Source organism: Perissodus microlepis, chromosome 20 (genome assembly GCF_051167445.1).
Source record: "Perissodus microlepis isolate ML-2025 ecotype Zambia chromosome 20, ASM5116744v1, whole genome shotgun sequence".
NCBI classification, from domain to species: Eukaryota; Metazoa; Chordata; class Actinopteri; order Cichliformes; family Cichlidae; genus Perissodus; species Perissodus microlepis.
Window position 1 is genome coordinate 15,776,893 of NC_140480.1, and position 17,897 is coordinate 15,794,789.

General features: G+C 40.6%; 1 protein-coding gene across 2 annotated transcripts in view; it reads left to right on the top strand.

The window, feature by feature from the left end:
* The window catches only part of LOC146364316 (collagen alpha-1(XX) chain-like), a 34,262-nt gene extending 16,661 nt beyond the window's left edge, over nt 1-17,601 (top strand). Inside the window, exons 10-42 of one of the 2 annotated variants that reach the window (XM_084916644.1) lie at nt 60-218; nt 331-503; nt 1,443-1,572; nt 2,115-2,260; nt 2,538-2,667; nt 2,914-3,053; nt 3,697-3,823; nt 4,398-4,537; nt 4,631-4,763; nt 5,472-5,617; nt 5,763-5,892; nt 6,291-6,407; nt 7,085-7,231; nt 7,369-7,425; nt 8,313-8,351; nt 8,459-8,597; nt 8,868-9,010; nt 9,226-9,335; nt 9,589-9,747; nt 9,880-9,957; nt 10,129-10,215; nt 10,298-10,351; nt 10,990-11,085; nt 11,570-11,623; nt 11,711-11,764; nt 11,849-11,902; nt 13,090-13,161; nt 13,252-13,287; nt 13,439-13,505; nt 13,627-13,815; nt 13,913-13,990; nt 15,130-15,291; nt 15,811-17,601. In XM_084916644.1, the coding sequence (XP_084772770.1) occupies nt 60-218; nt 331-503; nt 1,443-1,572; nt 2,115-2,260; nt 2,538-2,667; nt 2,914-3,053; nt 3,697-3,823; nt 4,398-4,537; nt 4,631-4,763; nt 5,472-5,617; nt 5,763-5,892; nt 6,291-6,407; nt 7,085-7,231; nt 7,369-7,425; nt 8,313-8,351; nt 8,459-8,597; nt 8,868-9,010; nt 9,226-9,335; nt 9,589-9,747; nt 9,880-9,957; nt 10,129-10,215; nt 10,298-10,351; nt 10,990-11,085; nt 11,570-11,623; nt 11,711-11,764; nt 11,849-11,902; nt 13,090-13,161; nt 13,252-13,287; nt 13,439-13,505; nt 13,627-13,815; nt 13,913-13,990; nt 15,130-15,291; nt 15,811-15,839 (3,575 nt within the window). In that variant the 3' untranslated portion in view covers nt 15,840-17,601. The remainder of the gene's footprint in view (nt 1-59; nt 219-330; nt 504-1,442; nt 1,573-2,114; nt 2,261-2,537; nt 2,668-2,913; nt 3,054-3,696; nt 3,824-4,397; nt 4,538-4,630; nt 4,764-5,471; nt 5,618-5,762; nt 5,893-6,290; nt 6,408-7,084; nt 7,232-7,368; nt 7,426-8,312; nt 8,352-8,458; nt 8,598-8,867; nt 9,011-9,225; nt 9,336-9,588; nt 9,748-9,879; nt 9,958-10,128; nt 10,216-10,297; nt 10,352-10,989; nt 11,086-11,569; nt 11,624-11,710; nt 11,765-11,848; nt 11,903-13,089; nt 13,162-13,251; nt 13,288-13,438; nt 13,506-13,626; nt 13,816-13,912; nt 13,991-15,129; nt 15,292-15,810) is intronic. The other variant, XM_084916645.1, reaches the window with a different exon arrangement.
* Nucleotides 17,602-17,897: the final 296 nt, after the last annotated feature.

Sequence of the window (17,897 nt, forward strand, 5' to 3'; positions counted from 1 at the left end):
TATTTTAACATGTTATGTCCTTAGCTGGTTAAACTATCGCACAACTTGGTGTTATTCAGGTGTAAAGAACGCTGATGAAGCGGAGTTGAGACAAGTGGCCTCGGAGCCAGTGGATCTGAATGTCTACAATGTTAATGACTTCCCTCTGCTCAGCAAGCTGGTGGCACGCCTGGTCCACATATTGTGCGGGAGGATAGAGGAGCGCGGCATCACAAAGCGTATGCCACCCATCTTTGTAGCTATCTGTGTTTTCCTGCCTGAAACTGAGTTGTTTTTAATGGCATCAGATGTTTCCTGGAGATTTAATGCTCTGTGTTTCTGTGTGTCCAGGAATGGAGCCTGGTTCCACAGCAGATCCGGCCCTCTCCTACCCCAGTCCTACTGATCTCCGGTTTTCAGAACTTGGTTCCAGAGAGGTGAAGCTTCACTGGACCAATCCTGTGAAGCCGGTCCAACAGTACAGAGTTGTGTACCACAGTGCTGAGAGTCAGAGTCCACAGGAGGTTAGCATCTTGCCTCTTTTCACATGCTGTAAATAAAAATGGGTTTAGGCACCACTCTACATCAAGTTTAGCATTTTCGCTTTTGGTATCTTTGTGATTGTTTTAATATGGATGTGATCGTATCTGGATGAGAAGGTTGAGCTGAGGCATAAATGTTAATGCTGGTAGGGGCTAGCTAAATGTTGAACATAGCAAAAGAGCAACCACCTGTCTTTAAAAGTATCCTATTAACTCCTTATTAAAAAGCATTGCTTACTGTCTGATACATAAAACATTTCAGCCTCTGGCTTATTTCCTGTTATGAATGTGAATTTTTACCGCACTGATTTAAATTGTAATGTGGTTTAAAGTTCTACATTACTTGACTGAGAGAGAAAAGGCGGTTTTAACCTGTAACTGTTTGCTAGGCCTCTCCTGAGCTGTGGATGATATCATGGTCTGTTCATTTTTGATATACAAGGTTTTTTCCCCTGTTTTGAAGCCTGTCTCATGTTGCTATTTGGACTTCAGTTCTGGGGTTGGAGCATTCACTTTCACTTTCTAGCCACAGAGGCTGCCGCTTGGTTCACAGGCGCTGTTGCCATATGGGTTTAAAGCACAAGGATGGTTATGTAAACAAATCTCAACTGTCAATGTGAAGATTTTACAATTTCCAGGTCCAGAAATGAACTTCACTGCTATTACAAAAATTCCTAGATGTATAGATGTATATTCCTAGATGATTCATAAGGTATAAAAAACCCCAGAATGTGTAGAACATGTAACATGTGCTATGTCTGTCCAGCAACAATAAGATCCTTGTTTAGAGGAACAGCAAATACTATCCAGTGCTGCTACATATTCTTTGGGTTCAGTTGTCGGATCGATCATGATATGTATGTTACGTTTTATGTATGATATGTTTTCAGAATATTAGTCTAAGCAGTGCTTTGTTTCCAGGTGGTGTTACCCGGCTCAGAATCTGTTGTGCTGCTGGAAGGCCTCTCCTCTCAAACTCTGTACCACGTCTCTATCTTTCCCGTGTATGAGGACAACGTAGGCTTAGCGCTCAGAGGGACTGTCACAACATGTAAGACTAGCATCACTGTTAAAGGTGTTCAAGATTGATAGGTATAGAAAGTTAGCACAAATGTAGAGTAATTCCAGCTCCATCCTTTATGAAATGTGGTAATTTTGTCATAGGTTCTACAGTATCAGTAAGTATGAAGTTGCTGTAGTCAGCTGAATTCCCTTAAATTATATTCTGCTGATAACAAGGAACAGTCAAATGTTATTTTCATTATATCACTTATATAGTGAGTTGGCAAAAACAGCTTTTGAGTGTTATAAAAAGAATTGGTACCCTGGTACCCTGGGCAGTTTATATAGTAAGTTTCATCCAGATTGAATAACACATCTAGGGAAAAAACATACATATGCTACAAGCATCATAGTGAGGTTATAATAGTACAGTTACACATGTGATTCATTATTTAAAGGAGTTAAAGTTAAAGCTACACCCATGGAAGTTTGGTTGCTGTCACTGTTACTTTACACACCATGTGTACTCAGCAAACAAAGTACTCAAAAGTGTGTATACTACAAAGACATGTCTGTTTTCCTCTTACTTAGTGCCACTGGCCATGCCTGCCAACTTGAAAGTGACTCCTTCATCTTACAGCACGTTGCAAGTGAGTTGGGGTGCTGCACCCGGCGCAACACAGTACTTGATCCTGTACTCAGCACTCAGCCACGGAGAGCCTGATGATGCCAAGGAGGTGATGACAGAATGTGTTGACTATATTTTGCTGCTGGTTAATGATACAGAAAAAAGTAATACCTTGTAATTGCAGCTTATTGTTCCTAAACACTCATCTTCAATTACTCACCGTCATTTTAGACTACTGACTGCTAGTGGCCTATTACCACATCACAACATCAGTGTTCAGCCTTACACTAATGTTGGCAGATACAATCCCAACACAGCACAGTCCCAGTACAAAGCACTGCACTCAGTAATGAGATGGATGAATGATGTTGTTTCTGTATTTGCAGGAGAAATTCGGTGCAGAACAAACTGTGGTGGAGCTGGAAGGATTACTGCCAGCCACAGACTACTCTGTCACTCTTTATGCGCTTTATGAGGAGGAACCCAGCGACCCTGTCACTGCTGTTACCACCACATGTGAGACATTATCTAAACAGTCTAAGACTGGATTTTTCACTTTCACTTACACTGTGTCTTTATGATTTCCTATTTTAACGTTTCTCCTTCTCCACCGTTCTGCACTCTACCATTGTTTCCTCTGCTAAAATGGTCAAAGATCAGCCTTCTGTAATATAGACATTGGTAACTGTACCTTTCCAAAGTTACTTCAGTACACTTGAGTGCACTTTCAAAGTTCTTCTGCTCTCGTTTCTTACTTTGCAGTCCCCCTCCCAACACCACTGAGTGTTCAGTTCCCGATGGTCACCCACAGTATGATGAAGGTGAGCTGGGTGCCTGGGGCTGGGGATGTCCCCGGCCATAGAATCACCTACAGCACCAACCACGGCAGTGATGTCAAGCAGGTACCTTCCCAAACAAGCCAGTCTTAAAGGATAGGTAACTTAACCTTGTAACTCTTCAGGAGACTACACAATTTCAATTTCATTAGCACCTAATAAAATGGCATGTTGTATCTTGGTTCAAGTTTTTTAACCAGTTCTAAAAGCTCACTTTTACTACCATCGGTAACTCATCAGTAAAAGTGTGCTCTTCCTGCCATATGGAGTCTAACTAGTGATGCTCAGTGGAGTCATTTGTTTAACCTGGTTGTACTCTATGGTGTGGTTGTGCCTCAAGTGATGAAAGATGTTTCCACCTTTAGTGGGGACAGTTTTCTTGAATATTGTGCAAAGAATTGTGCTTTATTGGAGGTCTGACATCTTGTTGCCAAGTACTAAATTACCACTTGTAATTTACCACCGCCACAGTGTTGTGCTCCAAATAGGCTGATATGACAAGTGAGTTATGTTTGTTTGTTTAGTTTCTCTCTGATAGTTAATGGTTTAGTAAAGTTAATAAAGTAAAGTGTAGCTTCTGTACTTTACACTAATGTACATAAGCTTCTGTACTCTGTCCCATTTACTGCATTAACAGTTCAAAATGTTTGATAAATGAAATGCTGCCTCAGCCATGTCAGTCATTGATATATATTAAATATCCTTCCAGGTGGAAGTGACAGGAGTGAACTCAGTGCTGGTGCAGAACCTTTCCTCTCTTTCCAGATACCTCGTTTCTGTTCAGTCTCACTACGCACAAGGCCTGTCTGCAGCACTCACCAGTAACGTCACCACACGTGAGACAAAATATTTGTTTTTGGCATGAAGGCATCACCTTAGGCTACATTTGTTATATCAAACTGACTTCATGTTGTCTTTTTTATTAATAGTTTTTTGGGTATAAACTTGTTGATGCAACAATACTAATTTATAAGTTGGTGCTATCTTTGCTCTTTTCCCATAGATTGAACTGAGGATATGGGAATAAATGGTGTGTTTTTGTTGCAGGCTGCTAGTAACAAAGTGCTTAAAGATTTAAAATTGGTTCTTTCCCAAGTGTTCTGTTATGTGCAGACACAGTATTGGTTCATCAATTGCGTTAGATGCTTTTAAATTCTTGAATGATTGGTAGGTCAGTGCTGAGTGGTTCCACAAACAAAACAAAACAAAGCATTCCTCAGAAAATGGTCAGGTACAAAAACTGGACTAAAAAGGAGTGAAAATACAGATAATGTCCAAGGAAATACTTCAGCATGTGGCTCAAGGCTTTTGCACAGTACTGTAAATGTTATTGATTAATAAGGAGAAATGTCATAATGTAGCTGTCTCTCTCTTTTTTTTATTTCCATACACATTATTCTTTTCTTCTAGTGAAGGTGCCTCCTCCTTCAGACCTTAGGGTAACTAATTTCTCAGACAGTGACATCACGGTGCGCTGGGAAGCTGCAGCTGATGATGTTGTTTCTTACCTCATTAAGTGGATCTCCCTAAGTGGAGGCGACCTGAGACAGGTGGGGAAAATTATTGGATTGCTGGAGTACATATTATGAATTAAAAAATACGATATAAACTGTTGTCCTGTGTGTCCCTGCTGTGTATTTCAGCTGCGTGTGAGTGGTGACAGTGAAGGAGCAGTTCTTGGAGGGGTGGAGGATGATAAGGAGTATCAGATTTCACTGTCTGCACTCTATGGCGATGGAGCTCAGAGTGAAGCTGTGGCCATACGCTACAGCACCTGTGAGTCACACATTTTCTGATCCTGAGCATTTCTCAAACTCAGGAAGGGCGAGCCTGATGAAACCATTTACCTAAGTCACATTAGCAGCAGTGTTCAACCTAAAAAATAGACAAGTTAAAAGTCATGCATTTGAGTCATGCATCCATATTATTTGTTTATTTATTACATTATTTTTGAGACACTGTTAGTTGTTAGAAGCCAATGTTTTAATGATAGGATATATATGACAGTAATGAGACAACCTAAGATATCCAGGATTACCACAAAAACACAGAAATAAAAATCATAGAATCACAGAAAGCTTGTTTTTCTCCCGTTAGTCTTTAGGCCCAGTTACCTTTTACTTTTCTGTGGTCAGTAGCCCTTCGTGTCATATTCTGTACAATATAGCATTACTACTACAATAACCTGTAAGTAAATGAACTTCATTCTGTAATTGATGACAGTTCTCAAAGTACTAGTCACTTAAAGGTTAATTTTCACATCTAAATTCTCATCTTTGAGTAACTAGAACTCTGAGCTATGAAATAAATGTAGTGAGGTTAAAGTATCAAATCAAAGTATCAAATTCTCTGTTATACTTGACTTTTATTGTCTAAAAAAACACTTTGCTTTGCTGCCAAAATAATTTCCTCCTATAAAGGAACAAAGTGAGGGTTAAGTGTCGTTAGCTGTGGTACTTTATCTCTTCTATGATGTTGCTGCAGTGTCTGGTGGAGGCCCAACCAGCCTCACGGTTTCTGATGAGACTGCCGTCAGCATGGTGATCAGCTGGGTACCTCCCAATGCTCATGTCCTCCAGTATCGCGTGTCCTACACAGCATTGACTGGAGCTGATAGCCAGGATCACACTGTGAGTGGGGCGTAGTCTTTACATCTTCACCTCTTCTGGCCTTCAGACAGCTGTCATGTGTCAGAATTCCAGAAATTCCATAAGTCCCAAAACTTTAAATCAGTTCTGACTGTGTTGAGATGATAGTGTGGTTTGTTGTCTGCAGGTGCTGGTCCCTGGTGGAGAGAAGCAGGTGATGCTGGAGTCACTGCAGCCAGATACACGCTACAGCATCTTGGTCACCGCTGAGTACCACAACAGAGAAGGAGGCAGCGGTTCAGCTCAGGGCAAAACTGGTGAGTCAAACAAGGGAAAGATGCCAAGACAGCTCAAGTGCAACTTCCAGTGAAGAGTGACAGGTTTACATGCAAAAAGTGTAAATGTCCCATTACTTTACCCTTACAGGAGGATATGCATATGTTTTTGGGCAGTATTGTTTCTACAGCACTACACGTACAGTCATTTTGGTCCAGAGACACAGATTCCTTTCTCTGCATAATGATAGGCTCTCTGAACGATGAGACAGCAGCCAGTACAGTACAATACCAGTACTGCTCTTGATACTTGGTTGTAAGTTCAAAAATTACTGGGTGCACTGTGTCTGCGTTTATTGTCCATGCTAGTGTGCAGATGACATTCTTTGGCTTTGTTTTTTGTTTTTTGCTTGTTTTCTGCCTTTTTTCTGTCTGTCTAGCCACTTTGCGGGTAAGCAGTGCGAGTGTGGTCAGGTCAGACCACTCCAGTATCTGTGTGTCATGGAGACCAGTATCTGCCGTTGATGGATATCGTATTGTAATCCAGGATGTAAAAGGTATTCATGTCTACAGTGATGTGAAAAGGTGTTTGCCCCCTTCCTGATTTCCTAGTGTTTTGCATCATCAAACAAATTTTAATATTAGAAGAAAGATAAGACAAGTAAATACAAAAGGCAGTTTTTAAATGATGATTTCATAGATTAGGGAAACCTCCCTGGTCCTGTGAAAAAAAAAAAGATTGCCCCTCTTGTTAAATCATGAATTAACTGTAACTAACTACATTTTTTGGAAAGCTGAGTTGAGTTTCACTAAACACACTCAGGCCTGATTAATTGCAGACTTGTGATGCAGACAGAATGATTTCCTGTGTCGTTCAGTGGTGCTTTTTGATATGGCATGGTGGTGGTAATGTATTATCTGGAGCTGTTTTTCTGCTTCAGGACCTAGAAAACTTGCTGGGGTAAATAGAACCATGAATTGCTGCTGTCTACCTGCTTTGGAGGGTTTTTCCCTTAATTATTAACCCCTTCATTTAGCTGCATTTTGTGTTTACTTGTGTTATCTTTGTCTAATTTAAAATTGTTTCATCATCTGAAATATTTAAGTGTGACAAACATCCAAAAAATATGAAATTATTTTCACACCACTATATATTCATTATATGTGAGTTATTAGTTGTAACAGAACCTACAGTGATTGCTGGCAATTTACTCTGTCGTGCATGTGTGCATAGACAAGCAATCAAAGCAAGAAGTTGTGAGTAAGTCCAGCAGAAGCCACTGTTTCACTGATCTGGAACCTGAGACTCTGTATCGCATCAGTGTGCACTCTCTTCTCGGCTCAGCAGAGGGCCCGGCAGTCTCCATCCTCCATCCCACAGGTCTGACATGTTCTCAGAAACACAGATGATCATTGGCCAGCAAACACAAAAACTAATTTAATTCACAGTTTATGTATGAACAGTAATATATTTATAAATTATTCTATATAAATAATTTCAATGCAATTTTGTTACAGCTGCAGCTCCAGCCCGAATTGCCATCCATCCCCGGATGTACCCTATCCACAATGAAGGTAAATCTTTAGATCCACGTATACTTTATCTTCAACTTCTTCTGAGTAGCCTATGAAATATTTTGGGCTGAATTTAACACACGAGTTCAGCAGATTCCCCAGTCAGAGAGAGAGAGAGAGAGAGTGTGTGTGTGTGTGTTTCTGTCTTTGCATGAATCAAAATCCAGCTGAAAGGCAATAGCCCACCAATAATATGTTCCAGTCCTGTGCAGCAATCAGTTTTCACCAACACTATCATTTACCTGTATGCGCACAAAAATCAGAGGGGTGCCGTCAAAGTTAACACTGGATTCACGGACCATGTGCACTAGACACTGTTATTGTTACTACTGCATGTTAGTGACTGAATCACTGTAAATAGACATGTGCACACCAGCTATTCGCAGCTAGCGTGTTTCCATATTTTTAGATATAAATGCGGTATTGAGGTAGATTGTGGTGAAATTACAAAAACACAAAGAAAAAAATTGAATAATAATAATAATATTAGACAATAATAATAATAATAAACATTTAACCTAGAATATGTTTAAAGGTGAGATTAAAGGTGAAGAATGACAAACCAGAATAAAAGAAGGAAGGAGGCGCCCATTTGATAATCGGGCAGTTGTGGAATAAACAAAAACTTCAAGATTAATATAAAAAGAAATTAAGTGAAAGTGTTGACCTCTGGTAAGAATGGGCATCGTTTTTTAATGACTGTGGTGCTGATATGCAAAGCCTTTTAATACGATGGAGATCACTTTTGTTTTTAAATTGTAAACAATAAGTGGAATATTATTTCTAAGAAATATTTCTAAGAAATTTGGTGTGTGTACACACTGTTTTTGAATAAAACCCGAGCATACAGCAGTACTTTTGCCTACTTTTACACTCTTGTGTTGCAGTGTGCCCTGAAGTCACCATCAGAAACAGCATTGTTAAAGGTGAGACACGCTGTCCTCCCTTTAAACTGAAACTTAAAAAAACAACAACAACAACAACTATGAAGGAAGCACCACACTGTGTTTCTGTTACGTTTGTGCTGGTTTAGGGTTCAACATGATGGAAGCCTTTGGTCTGACTCAGAGAGCTCACTCATCAGTGGAGGGAGTGGCAGCCGAGCCTTTTGTCTTCAACACGCTCCCCACCTACACTCTGTACAGAGACGTCCAACTGACACAGAGCACCAAGTGAGAATTTCTTTCAGTCCTCCACCTTTTCTTTTTCATTGTATTTTAATTTGAGTAAACACCAGTTCACTGACATAGACACTAATGCAATGCTTTTCAAACTTTTTGTAGCATGTCTCATAAGCCAACCCTAACATCACATGGTCCTTTTTTGTGCTGTGCTTGTGAGACTCAGGCATGGAAAGGAAAATTATGTAAACTTTCACAGAAATGTGTTTAGTCAGTGATAGAAAAAAGTGAATCTTGCGGTCTGTCATGCCATCCTTCCAGGTTTATCCACCCCGCAGGTTTCTCCCCAGAGCACACCATCAGCATTGCCTTCCGAATGCTGCAGGATACACCCAGGGAGCCTTTTGCTCTCTGGCAGCTCACAGACAATGACTTCCAGCCAAAGATGGGAGTGGTGATTGACCGTGAGTAACACTACCTGCACCTCCCCGCCTCCTGCACTGGAAGCATGTCTTTGGACTTGTTGCAGTCCCTTAATCATCTACATTGTTCTTTAACAACAACAGAGAACAGAAGTGAACACATTTCTGTAAACTCGCCTCCCTAAGCTCAATATTGTGGCTTTTACGGGAAATAACAAATAATGACCTTATTATCCTGTGTGTTTGTGTTTTTGCAGCAACCACCAAGCACCTGTTATACTTCAGTCTGGACTACAGAGGTGAAGTGCAGGAGCTGACCTTTGACCAGCCACAGGTCCACAGGCTGTTCTATGGCAGTTTTCACAAGGTGAATGTAAAACTAGGAACATAGGCTACCCTACGCTGAGAAGCGCCCTATGGTCGCTGGGAGAGAGATAACGGTCCACTCTCACATTTTTTCAATGATGGGCAGTTTAGGATCATCATTTAACTTAACCCCACTGCATTTCATTGAACTGTGAGAGGAAGACTCTCCCAAAGTGTGAGGTAGGGTTAGTGTTAGTAGATATGATGACTTAGACCTCAGACGCCTAAACGGCACATTTTCTTCCATTTGGCAGGTTCACCTTTCTGTTAGCCAGGTGAGTGTATCCTTGTCTGTGGACTGTCAGCACGTGGGTGAGAGGCCAGCCCGTCCTCTAGGCAACCTGCCCACCGATGGATTTGAGATGCTGGGAAAACTGGTGAAGACCCGAGGACCTAACAGTGGCTCAGCCCCGGTATTTAACGTTCTTTGATATTAATTCTAGCTCGGCCTATTAATGCACTCTAAACATACCTTTAAAAACTGTGGACGATCACTTCCTCTGTCCTGTATTCAATGTCTGTTCTGTGCTCTTCATCACTTCCAGTTTCAGCTGCAGTCTTTTGAAATCGTCTGTAACACCACGTGGGCTTCAGAGGATACCTGCTGTGACCTGCCTGGAGTGGTCAGTGTGCTAATATTTACATTCACCTTTCTTCAACCCTTATTATTTCACAAAAAAATCATATAGCTGTCATGATTTTTTTTACCAAGTGGTGGTGCAACATTGAGAGAATCTTTCTAAGAACAGTGTAAATTTGCTCACTTAATATCTTTATTATTGTGTCTGTGTAAGAGAGATGAGGAGAGCTGCCCTGCCCCTGCGTACACCTGTACCTGTTCCTCTGACGTCCCTGGAGCTCCTGGTCCCCCTGGACCACCTGTATGTCACCTCAAACACACCCAGAGTACTTGTTGCATGATTCCTCACTGTTAAACACTCAGCTCTTTGTCTTCTTTCCCAGGGGAAGCCAGGCCCTCGTGGCGAAAAAGGTGAAAAAGGAGAACATGGCCAAAAGGTGAGCTGAAAGCTTTATTCAGACCTTTCAGATGCAGTCATGGCTTTATTTAGAAGTTTGTGTATAACAGTCAGGTTTTTCTCATTTTGCCTGAGAAGTTGAACAGCTTAAACCCTGCTGCTCCTGCCACAAGAGGAGACTTAGCAAACAGGCATTACTTTTTTTTAACGATTAAATATTCCCTGAAGAAAATATGCAAAGAATCAGCTAAAACAATACCAATGCAGCTGTTGAACAGCTGTTTCCATGTAGTTTCAGTCACAGTGTAGGTAGGGATAGCTCAGTAGGTAGAGTGTTTGGCCCATGATCGAAAGGTTGGAACGGCTACCCTGAGGTACCCCTGAGCAAGGTACCGTCCCCACACAATGCTCCCCGGGCGCTGCATTGGTGGCTGCCCACTGCTTCACTGGGTGAAAGAGTTAAATGCAGAGGAGTAATTTCCCTACGGGGACTAACGCATACACAATACACAATAAATGAGTGTTACATCAATGTGCAACTGACAGTGGAAGGGAACTTAATCAGACTCATGAACATGAGAACATAACATAGAATAATATCTCAGAAACCAGAACCATCTACCTGTAAGTCTCACTTTTCTTTGAATTAGTCTCTTATTTATTTATTTCTTTTTTCAGGGAGAAGTAGGTCCTCCAGGAAATCCTGGACTTGAGGGAGGCCTTGGACCTGTGGGCAGCATCGGGCCACGAGGCATTACAATGCAGGGCAAAAAGGTAGATTTAACCCTCTGGGGTCCAGGGTATAATTGGCTGTGTTTGACTACTTTGGATTTTACCTTTATATTTCACCTTAGAAACAGTTTACTTTGCCTTGTTTTGTAACATTTCTTTTCAGCACAGCCTCATGTGTTCGGCTACACAGGTTTTTGTTGTCGTTTTTTTTTTGCCTGCAAGGGAAGCGCTGTCCTTACAAAGTCCTGTGTTTACTGTTTCTTCCTGCACTAAACATGACAACAGTACTCAGGAAAAAGTATGCTGAAAATTATTTATCATAACCCGAATTTAGATGGGATTAGCCGGTATATAGTTTGAAGTCTGCACTTCAAACCATGTCATTTGGACTCGCCCATCTGTCGAACCCAGAGGGTTAAATGTGTACCAATACAGTAACTATGGTGAAAGCTTTGCTAAACGAATGTATGTGCATCCATGTGGATAGTTTATTGTGCAAAAAACGTACTCGTATTAATTTCTTTAGGGTCCACCAGGAGCAAGGGGAGAGAAGGGAGATCCTGGGCGACCGGGAGTGCAGGTAAGTTTAAAGTGAAGTAATGGAGTCACCAGAACCTAACCATCTGCTTCTAACAGCTCTCTGTCTCAACCTACTCTGTCTCTCTAGGGGGTACCAGGACCTCCAGGTCAAAAAGGGGAGGAGGGAATCGCAGGTGCCAAGGTGAGCTGCTTGATCTCAGTCAGCACAGAATGTATCAAGCTGAGCTCTGTTTCTGTCCTCATCTCTCTGCTACATGTCTCACAGGGCATCAGAGGTGTGGAAGGGAACATGGGCGCACCCGGCGTCACTGGACCCAGGGTAAAGCGTAAATACATCTTCATCTGTTTGTATGCATTTTTGCCTTTGCTGCCAATTTTAAGTTTGGGCAGTGACACTGAGTTTGAGAAAGTGCATCTTATCATCAGGGAACAGTTTAGACTGTGAATGAACCTTTTCCATTTTAGACACTACACGAGCTGTCCTCTAGCACCACTCTCAGGACAAAGTATCTTTGTTCAAGGTTCAAGGTTCTTTATTTGTCACATGCATAGTTATACAGGTATAACACACAGTGAAATGTAACCTGACACGCTCCTCGACTTGTGCAAAAAAGGGGGGGAGGAAGAACATTATATATAATATATACATTAGGTGAATGTGCAGTAGTAGCATGTAAGCAGCAAGCAGGTGAATTCTGTATATTAAGTGAATTAAATAAGAATAGACAATCTGACTATTTTACAGAATAGACAATATGAACATATTTAAAATTAAAGGAATTTAAAATGTCCATTGTGCCGGTGGGTTTGTTTAATCAAACTTTGAAATGAAATACGGTCACTGTAGTTCAACACAGAAAACAACATTCAGCTCAACTGCTGTTCATTTGGTTCTTTTATTTTTTATACAGTGAGGTTGAAGTTGTTACCGATTTAGCAATTCCTATTCAATTATCGGTATCACTTTAATTAAATTCCTTATCAATTCTCTTATTGATACTCATTGGATTCTCATTGGCTCCACTTTGAGAGTCACCACCATTGCTAAGCAACATATCAAAGACATTACGTGCACGTTACGTTATATGTTGCAAATGATTTGCATGCTGTGTGGTCAAATGTTTGTGCATGTTGGAGGTATTTCCCCTCTCTGTTGTGATCAGTGTTTGGTCATTACTCAGAAAAAGTAGTTATTACACATATTACACAGTACACTTTTTTAAAAACTAATGCAGTATGTTATTTAATTATGCAAGTGAAAGTGGACTTGAGAAGTGGGATTGATAGACAAGCAGACTAACAATTCCAAGGGGAACCACTGGGAACCGGTTCTTCACCTCCTTAGTGAGGTGTAATGAGCTGTTCTTTTATGTGTCCTGAACTTATTAAGTAAAGTCATACAAACATGTGGTGTGTGTATAATAAAACTGTTTGCTATCAGGACTTTGTGTCTGACTCACTGTAGGTTTATGCATCTAGCATATTCTGTCTATCATGTATAAACAGGGTTTCCAAGGAATGCCAGGATACCCAGGGCCTATAGGAGAAAGGGGCCCCCCAGGTCCTGTGGGACCTACGGTAAGACCTAGGAAATAAATATCACATAAAAGTCTGACCTGTCCTTACAGCTGGTTATTTATCTTTACACTCTTTTATATTTCACTACAGGGCTTGCCAGGTAATAAAGGGGAAAGAGGAGAAAAGGTGTGTTATATCATCATTATCTTCTTTTTTATATATATATCAGCTGTAATGGCATCTGATCTTCTTTTTAAATACCTTCTAAAATGTTTCAGTTTCTTTTCAATTGACTTTATCTGGAGAAACAGTTTGTAACTCTGATTGTTTTTTACAGGGAGAACCTCAGTCCATGGCTATGATCTACCAACTGGTCACACAGGCCTGTGAACAACTAGTACATAGTAAGCTCTCTAAAAGCAAGCATGTCAGAAATGCATACTGTCTGCAGTGCTGTTTGCCCTCCTCACTGTGAGGAAGAGTCCAATAAGAGTGCCAAAACATTTTTATTCTTTGCTTTTTCAGAGGAGGTGTTAAAACTCGACATGTTCATTAACGAGATCGGTCGTAAGCCAGTTCCAATTGAAGAGCCAGTGGGGCCTCCAGGGGAACCAGGAATACCAGGGCCCAAGGGCCCACCGGGTGAGAGGGGCTCACAGGGTCGTGTAGGCCCAAGGGGAACACCTGGCAGGCCTGGATATCCAGGAGAGCAAGGTAAGCTTAGTCGATAGTTTGTCGGAAGCAAAACATCACTTACAGTTTGATGTTTAACAAAAGATATCACGTTGATTTGTCTCTTCCCTCTCTGCAGGAAGGAAAGGTGTGCCTGGGGAGAAAGGTGATGCAGGGTCCAATGTCCAGGGTCACCCAGGGGTCAAGGGATTAGCAGGTACCTCTGTATAAGTCACATAATAAAAGCGCACACATTCAAAGTTACCAAACTTGAAATGATGTAAGTGGTCAATGGTAACTTTATTGTCCCCAGTGGGAAATTGATTTGCAGTCTGTCCATACACAGAAAAACAAAAACAAACAAAGACAACACACACACAAAAAAAATAAATAAATATATGTTTTTTAAAAAGCCCAGAGAGAACAGCCCAAATTTTGTCATCAACAAAGTGCAATGTGTAATGGCAACAACCCTTATGTTTAGTGTTATTATCCATGACAATAGCAACAGGTACAAAAGACACTCTGTCTCTTGGTCTTCACTCCAAGCACTTTATATTGACGACCTGAGGGAAGCAGCTGAAAACCATTAAAGAGAGGATGGTCTGAACACAACATGACAGAGGTTGTCTTCCTCAGCACCTGCCTGTTATAAAAGTCCACAAGCTGGACCTGAGACCTCCCTGAAATCTGACCAGCCACTTTACCCAGATTACTAAGTCTGGTCTTATTGTTCAAACACACATTACCATACCAAGCAATGATACAGACAATTAAAACAGATTCAATAAAACCTTTATAAAAAAGTACACTCGTTGTTGATCCTTTTTCACTGTAGCAGCAAGACGTGACTCAAAGGACAGAACCTTATAACGAACAACCCCCAAATACTTGTAACTGTCCACCAGTTCAATGGCTGCACCATTTACTACTGTCAGTGCAGAATGGGGGGAATGGTTCCTGAAGTCAATTACCATGTCCTTAGTTTTCAAAGTGTTGATCTTTAAGAATGACTGATCACACCAAGAAGCAAACTCATCCACAACAGGCCAATGGGAATCCTCTTCACCATGAAGAAGGCTTACAATGACTGTCTCAACTGCATATTTAATGAAATGCCTGTTAGCCTGTGTACTGCAACAGTCATTAGTGTACAAAAATATAGTAGAGGAGAGAGACAACAACCCTGTGGTGAAACAGTAGAAGAATTCAGCTGTTTGGAAAAGCAGCCGTTGCTATATGTGCTAATAATGAATAATGATAAACTCCTTGTTTTTGACTGTCTCGTAGCACGAGTGTTTTGATAAGCACCTAAAATAAAATGTAGTATTACTGTTTTAAAATGTGTATCCACAGGACCTCCTGGTGAGTCTAAGCTGGGAATCCCAGGTCCCAAAGGAGAAAATGGTAAGCTGGGGCCATCTGGGATCCCTGGAACACCAGGTCAGCTGGGCGAGATTGGACCACCGGGTGTTTGTGACAACAGCGGAGGCTGCCACATGCTTCCTCAGCAAACAGGTTAGCAGCTAGAGAAAGGCGTACTAATCATGCAACCCTGGGAATGTAATGAGTATGAGGATCCAGGCCTGTTTTTTGTTTCGTTTTAACTAATGAAGTACATGTGTAAGTACATGCATGTGTCTATGTTTGTCTGGTGTAAGAGGAGCGCTACAGTAGGCAGGATTTCTATTCTCACATTCTGGTGTGTGTTTTTTGTTGTTGTTGTGGTGGTGGTGTTTCTTATATGGTAATATGGCAATTTTGGCTGAGAGTGCTGAAGTCCCAATCTGCTGTCCACACCTTACGTTTATGAGGTGCAGCCAATCAGAAGACAGATGGTTTAAAGAATGGGTTGACTTAAAAGGAGATGAACTAAACCAGCTTGTTTTAGTAGCTGCACGTGACTAAATCACTGTGGACTGTGTTCAGCTGTGAGCCATGCAAAGCTGCAAAGCACTTCTCATTTGACAGAATTGGGTAACTTTGACATCATTTTCACTTATTCGGCATCCTTTTCAAGTTTCTTTCTTCACACAGAAGACTCTTATGATGACTACCAGCCTTGAATGGAGAAAACATGCAGGAGGCAGTGGTAAGGTGACTGACATCTGTAGGAAATGACTGGTTAATTTGGAAGTGAGCAAAAGACTGACACTGGAGCACAGAAGAACTTTGAAGAGGTTTGAAGAGATTTGCTGCATTGAAAAGGAAAATAGTAAGGGAAGATTGTGTCTCTCTCTTCTCTTATTAAAATCTTCACTCATGTTTCAAATCAGCTAAGAAATTATTCACTTAAGAACAATTAGGGAGCTTTTTCGTACAAAACCTACCAGTTGATGGATAGCTTCATAAGAGATCTTTTCCCAGTGGGATCAGTCAAGTCTTGCCTTAAACAATGTATTCGCACTGAAATCTTTGTTGCCATGTTTCTGTATTCGTGCACTGTATCAATGCCAAATAGTTTAGCTGCATATGTTATTTTCTGTGTATTTCATTTGGCATTCTAACCTTAACTGCCTCAAGAAGAATGAAATTGCATAATCCATGGTGGAAAAGCTTCCTTTTCTTCCATGGTATAAATGATGCTGTGAGAACATTTCTTTCCACGTGTATGATAATTGTTATATTGTTAATTATATTAACTGTATCTGGATATCCATGTTTATTTTAAACTGTATGAATTCTAATTGCTTATTCGTGTTTACATTTAATGATTTCCAAAGCTTTGGTGACAAGAATTTGTGTATAAAAGAAAGAGAAATACAGTGTCGGATAATATTTCTTTTGGTGTATCTTTTTGGTTGCTTTTTCTATGTTTTTTTAATCTTGTTAATAAAATGTATAAAAATGTGTGTAATTAATCACAATGTGTTAGTGTGTAATCACCCTGAGACATGCATGCCTGTCTGCCAGCATCAAATCTAAAGCTAGTTCTGATTTGTCCAGATTATCCCAGCTCTGTTCACTACACATCCAGTCTTCACTTATCAAATCTGTAAGATTCAAGGCTGGTCCTTAAAAGCTCCCAACAACGCAAAACTGCAGTTTTGTGTTGTGTCACTGGAACAAAAAGTCATAATGTAATGAAATTCTGTTAGGAGGGTGGAAAAAAATAACATGATAGTGTCATAATTCTTCATTGGAACCATCTTGAGGAGATCATTGTTTCCAGTGGCCTCTATTTTGCAGAGCACAGCCAACCTGTAAGTGACAAGCAAAATGTTGTCAAATTACCTGCAGTAGTAGTCTCGGGCTGGGGGGCTGCAGTAATCTTAGCGTATTTGTCAAAATAAAGGGAGATCATTTGGACCAAAGTGGGGAAATTCTTGTTCCCTTCAAATACTTTGCACAACACTGCAGAAAATAAACTCTCTGTTACTGGTCTTACTTTTAAATAGTGAAAGTGCTGAAATATATATATTTAGAAATGTTCCTTTTGACTTTGTCATGTTATTTGATCATTATTGTTATTGCATTCATGTACAAGCAGGATATTGAAGCTGTAGTTCGGTTTTATTGTGGAATATTCTGCTGAATATTTAAATATTCAGCAGACTCGGCAACAATGCAGAAGAGCTGAAGGCCACTATCAGAGCAATCTGGGCTCTCATCACACCTGAGCAGTGCCACAGACTGATTCCATGCCACGCCTTATTGCTGTAGTAATTCAGGCAACAGGAGCCCCAACTAAGTATTGAGTGCTGTACATGCTCATACTTTTCGTGTTCATACTTTTCAGTTGGCCAAGAGTTCAAAAAATCCTTTCTTTGTATTGGTCTTACGTAATATTCTAATTTTCTGAGATACTGGATTTGGCGTTTTCATTAGTTGTCAGTTATAATCATCAAAATTTAAAAAAATAAACACTTGAAATATATCAGTCTGTGTGGAATGAATGTATTCATTTTACAACTTTCACTTTTTGAATGGAATTAGTGAAAAAAAGGAACTTTTTGATGATATTCTAATTATATGACCAGCACCTGTATTTTGTTTATGGCATGCACTGTGTTCTTTTGTCAGGAGAGGTAGCCAAGCAGACGCACAACACACACAGCTCACAGTTGTGTATTTCTATATGTTGCAGGTGTGGAGATATTTCTAGATGTTCTGGAAGTGTAGTT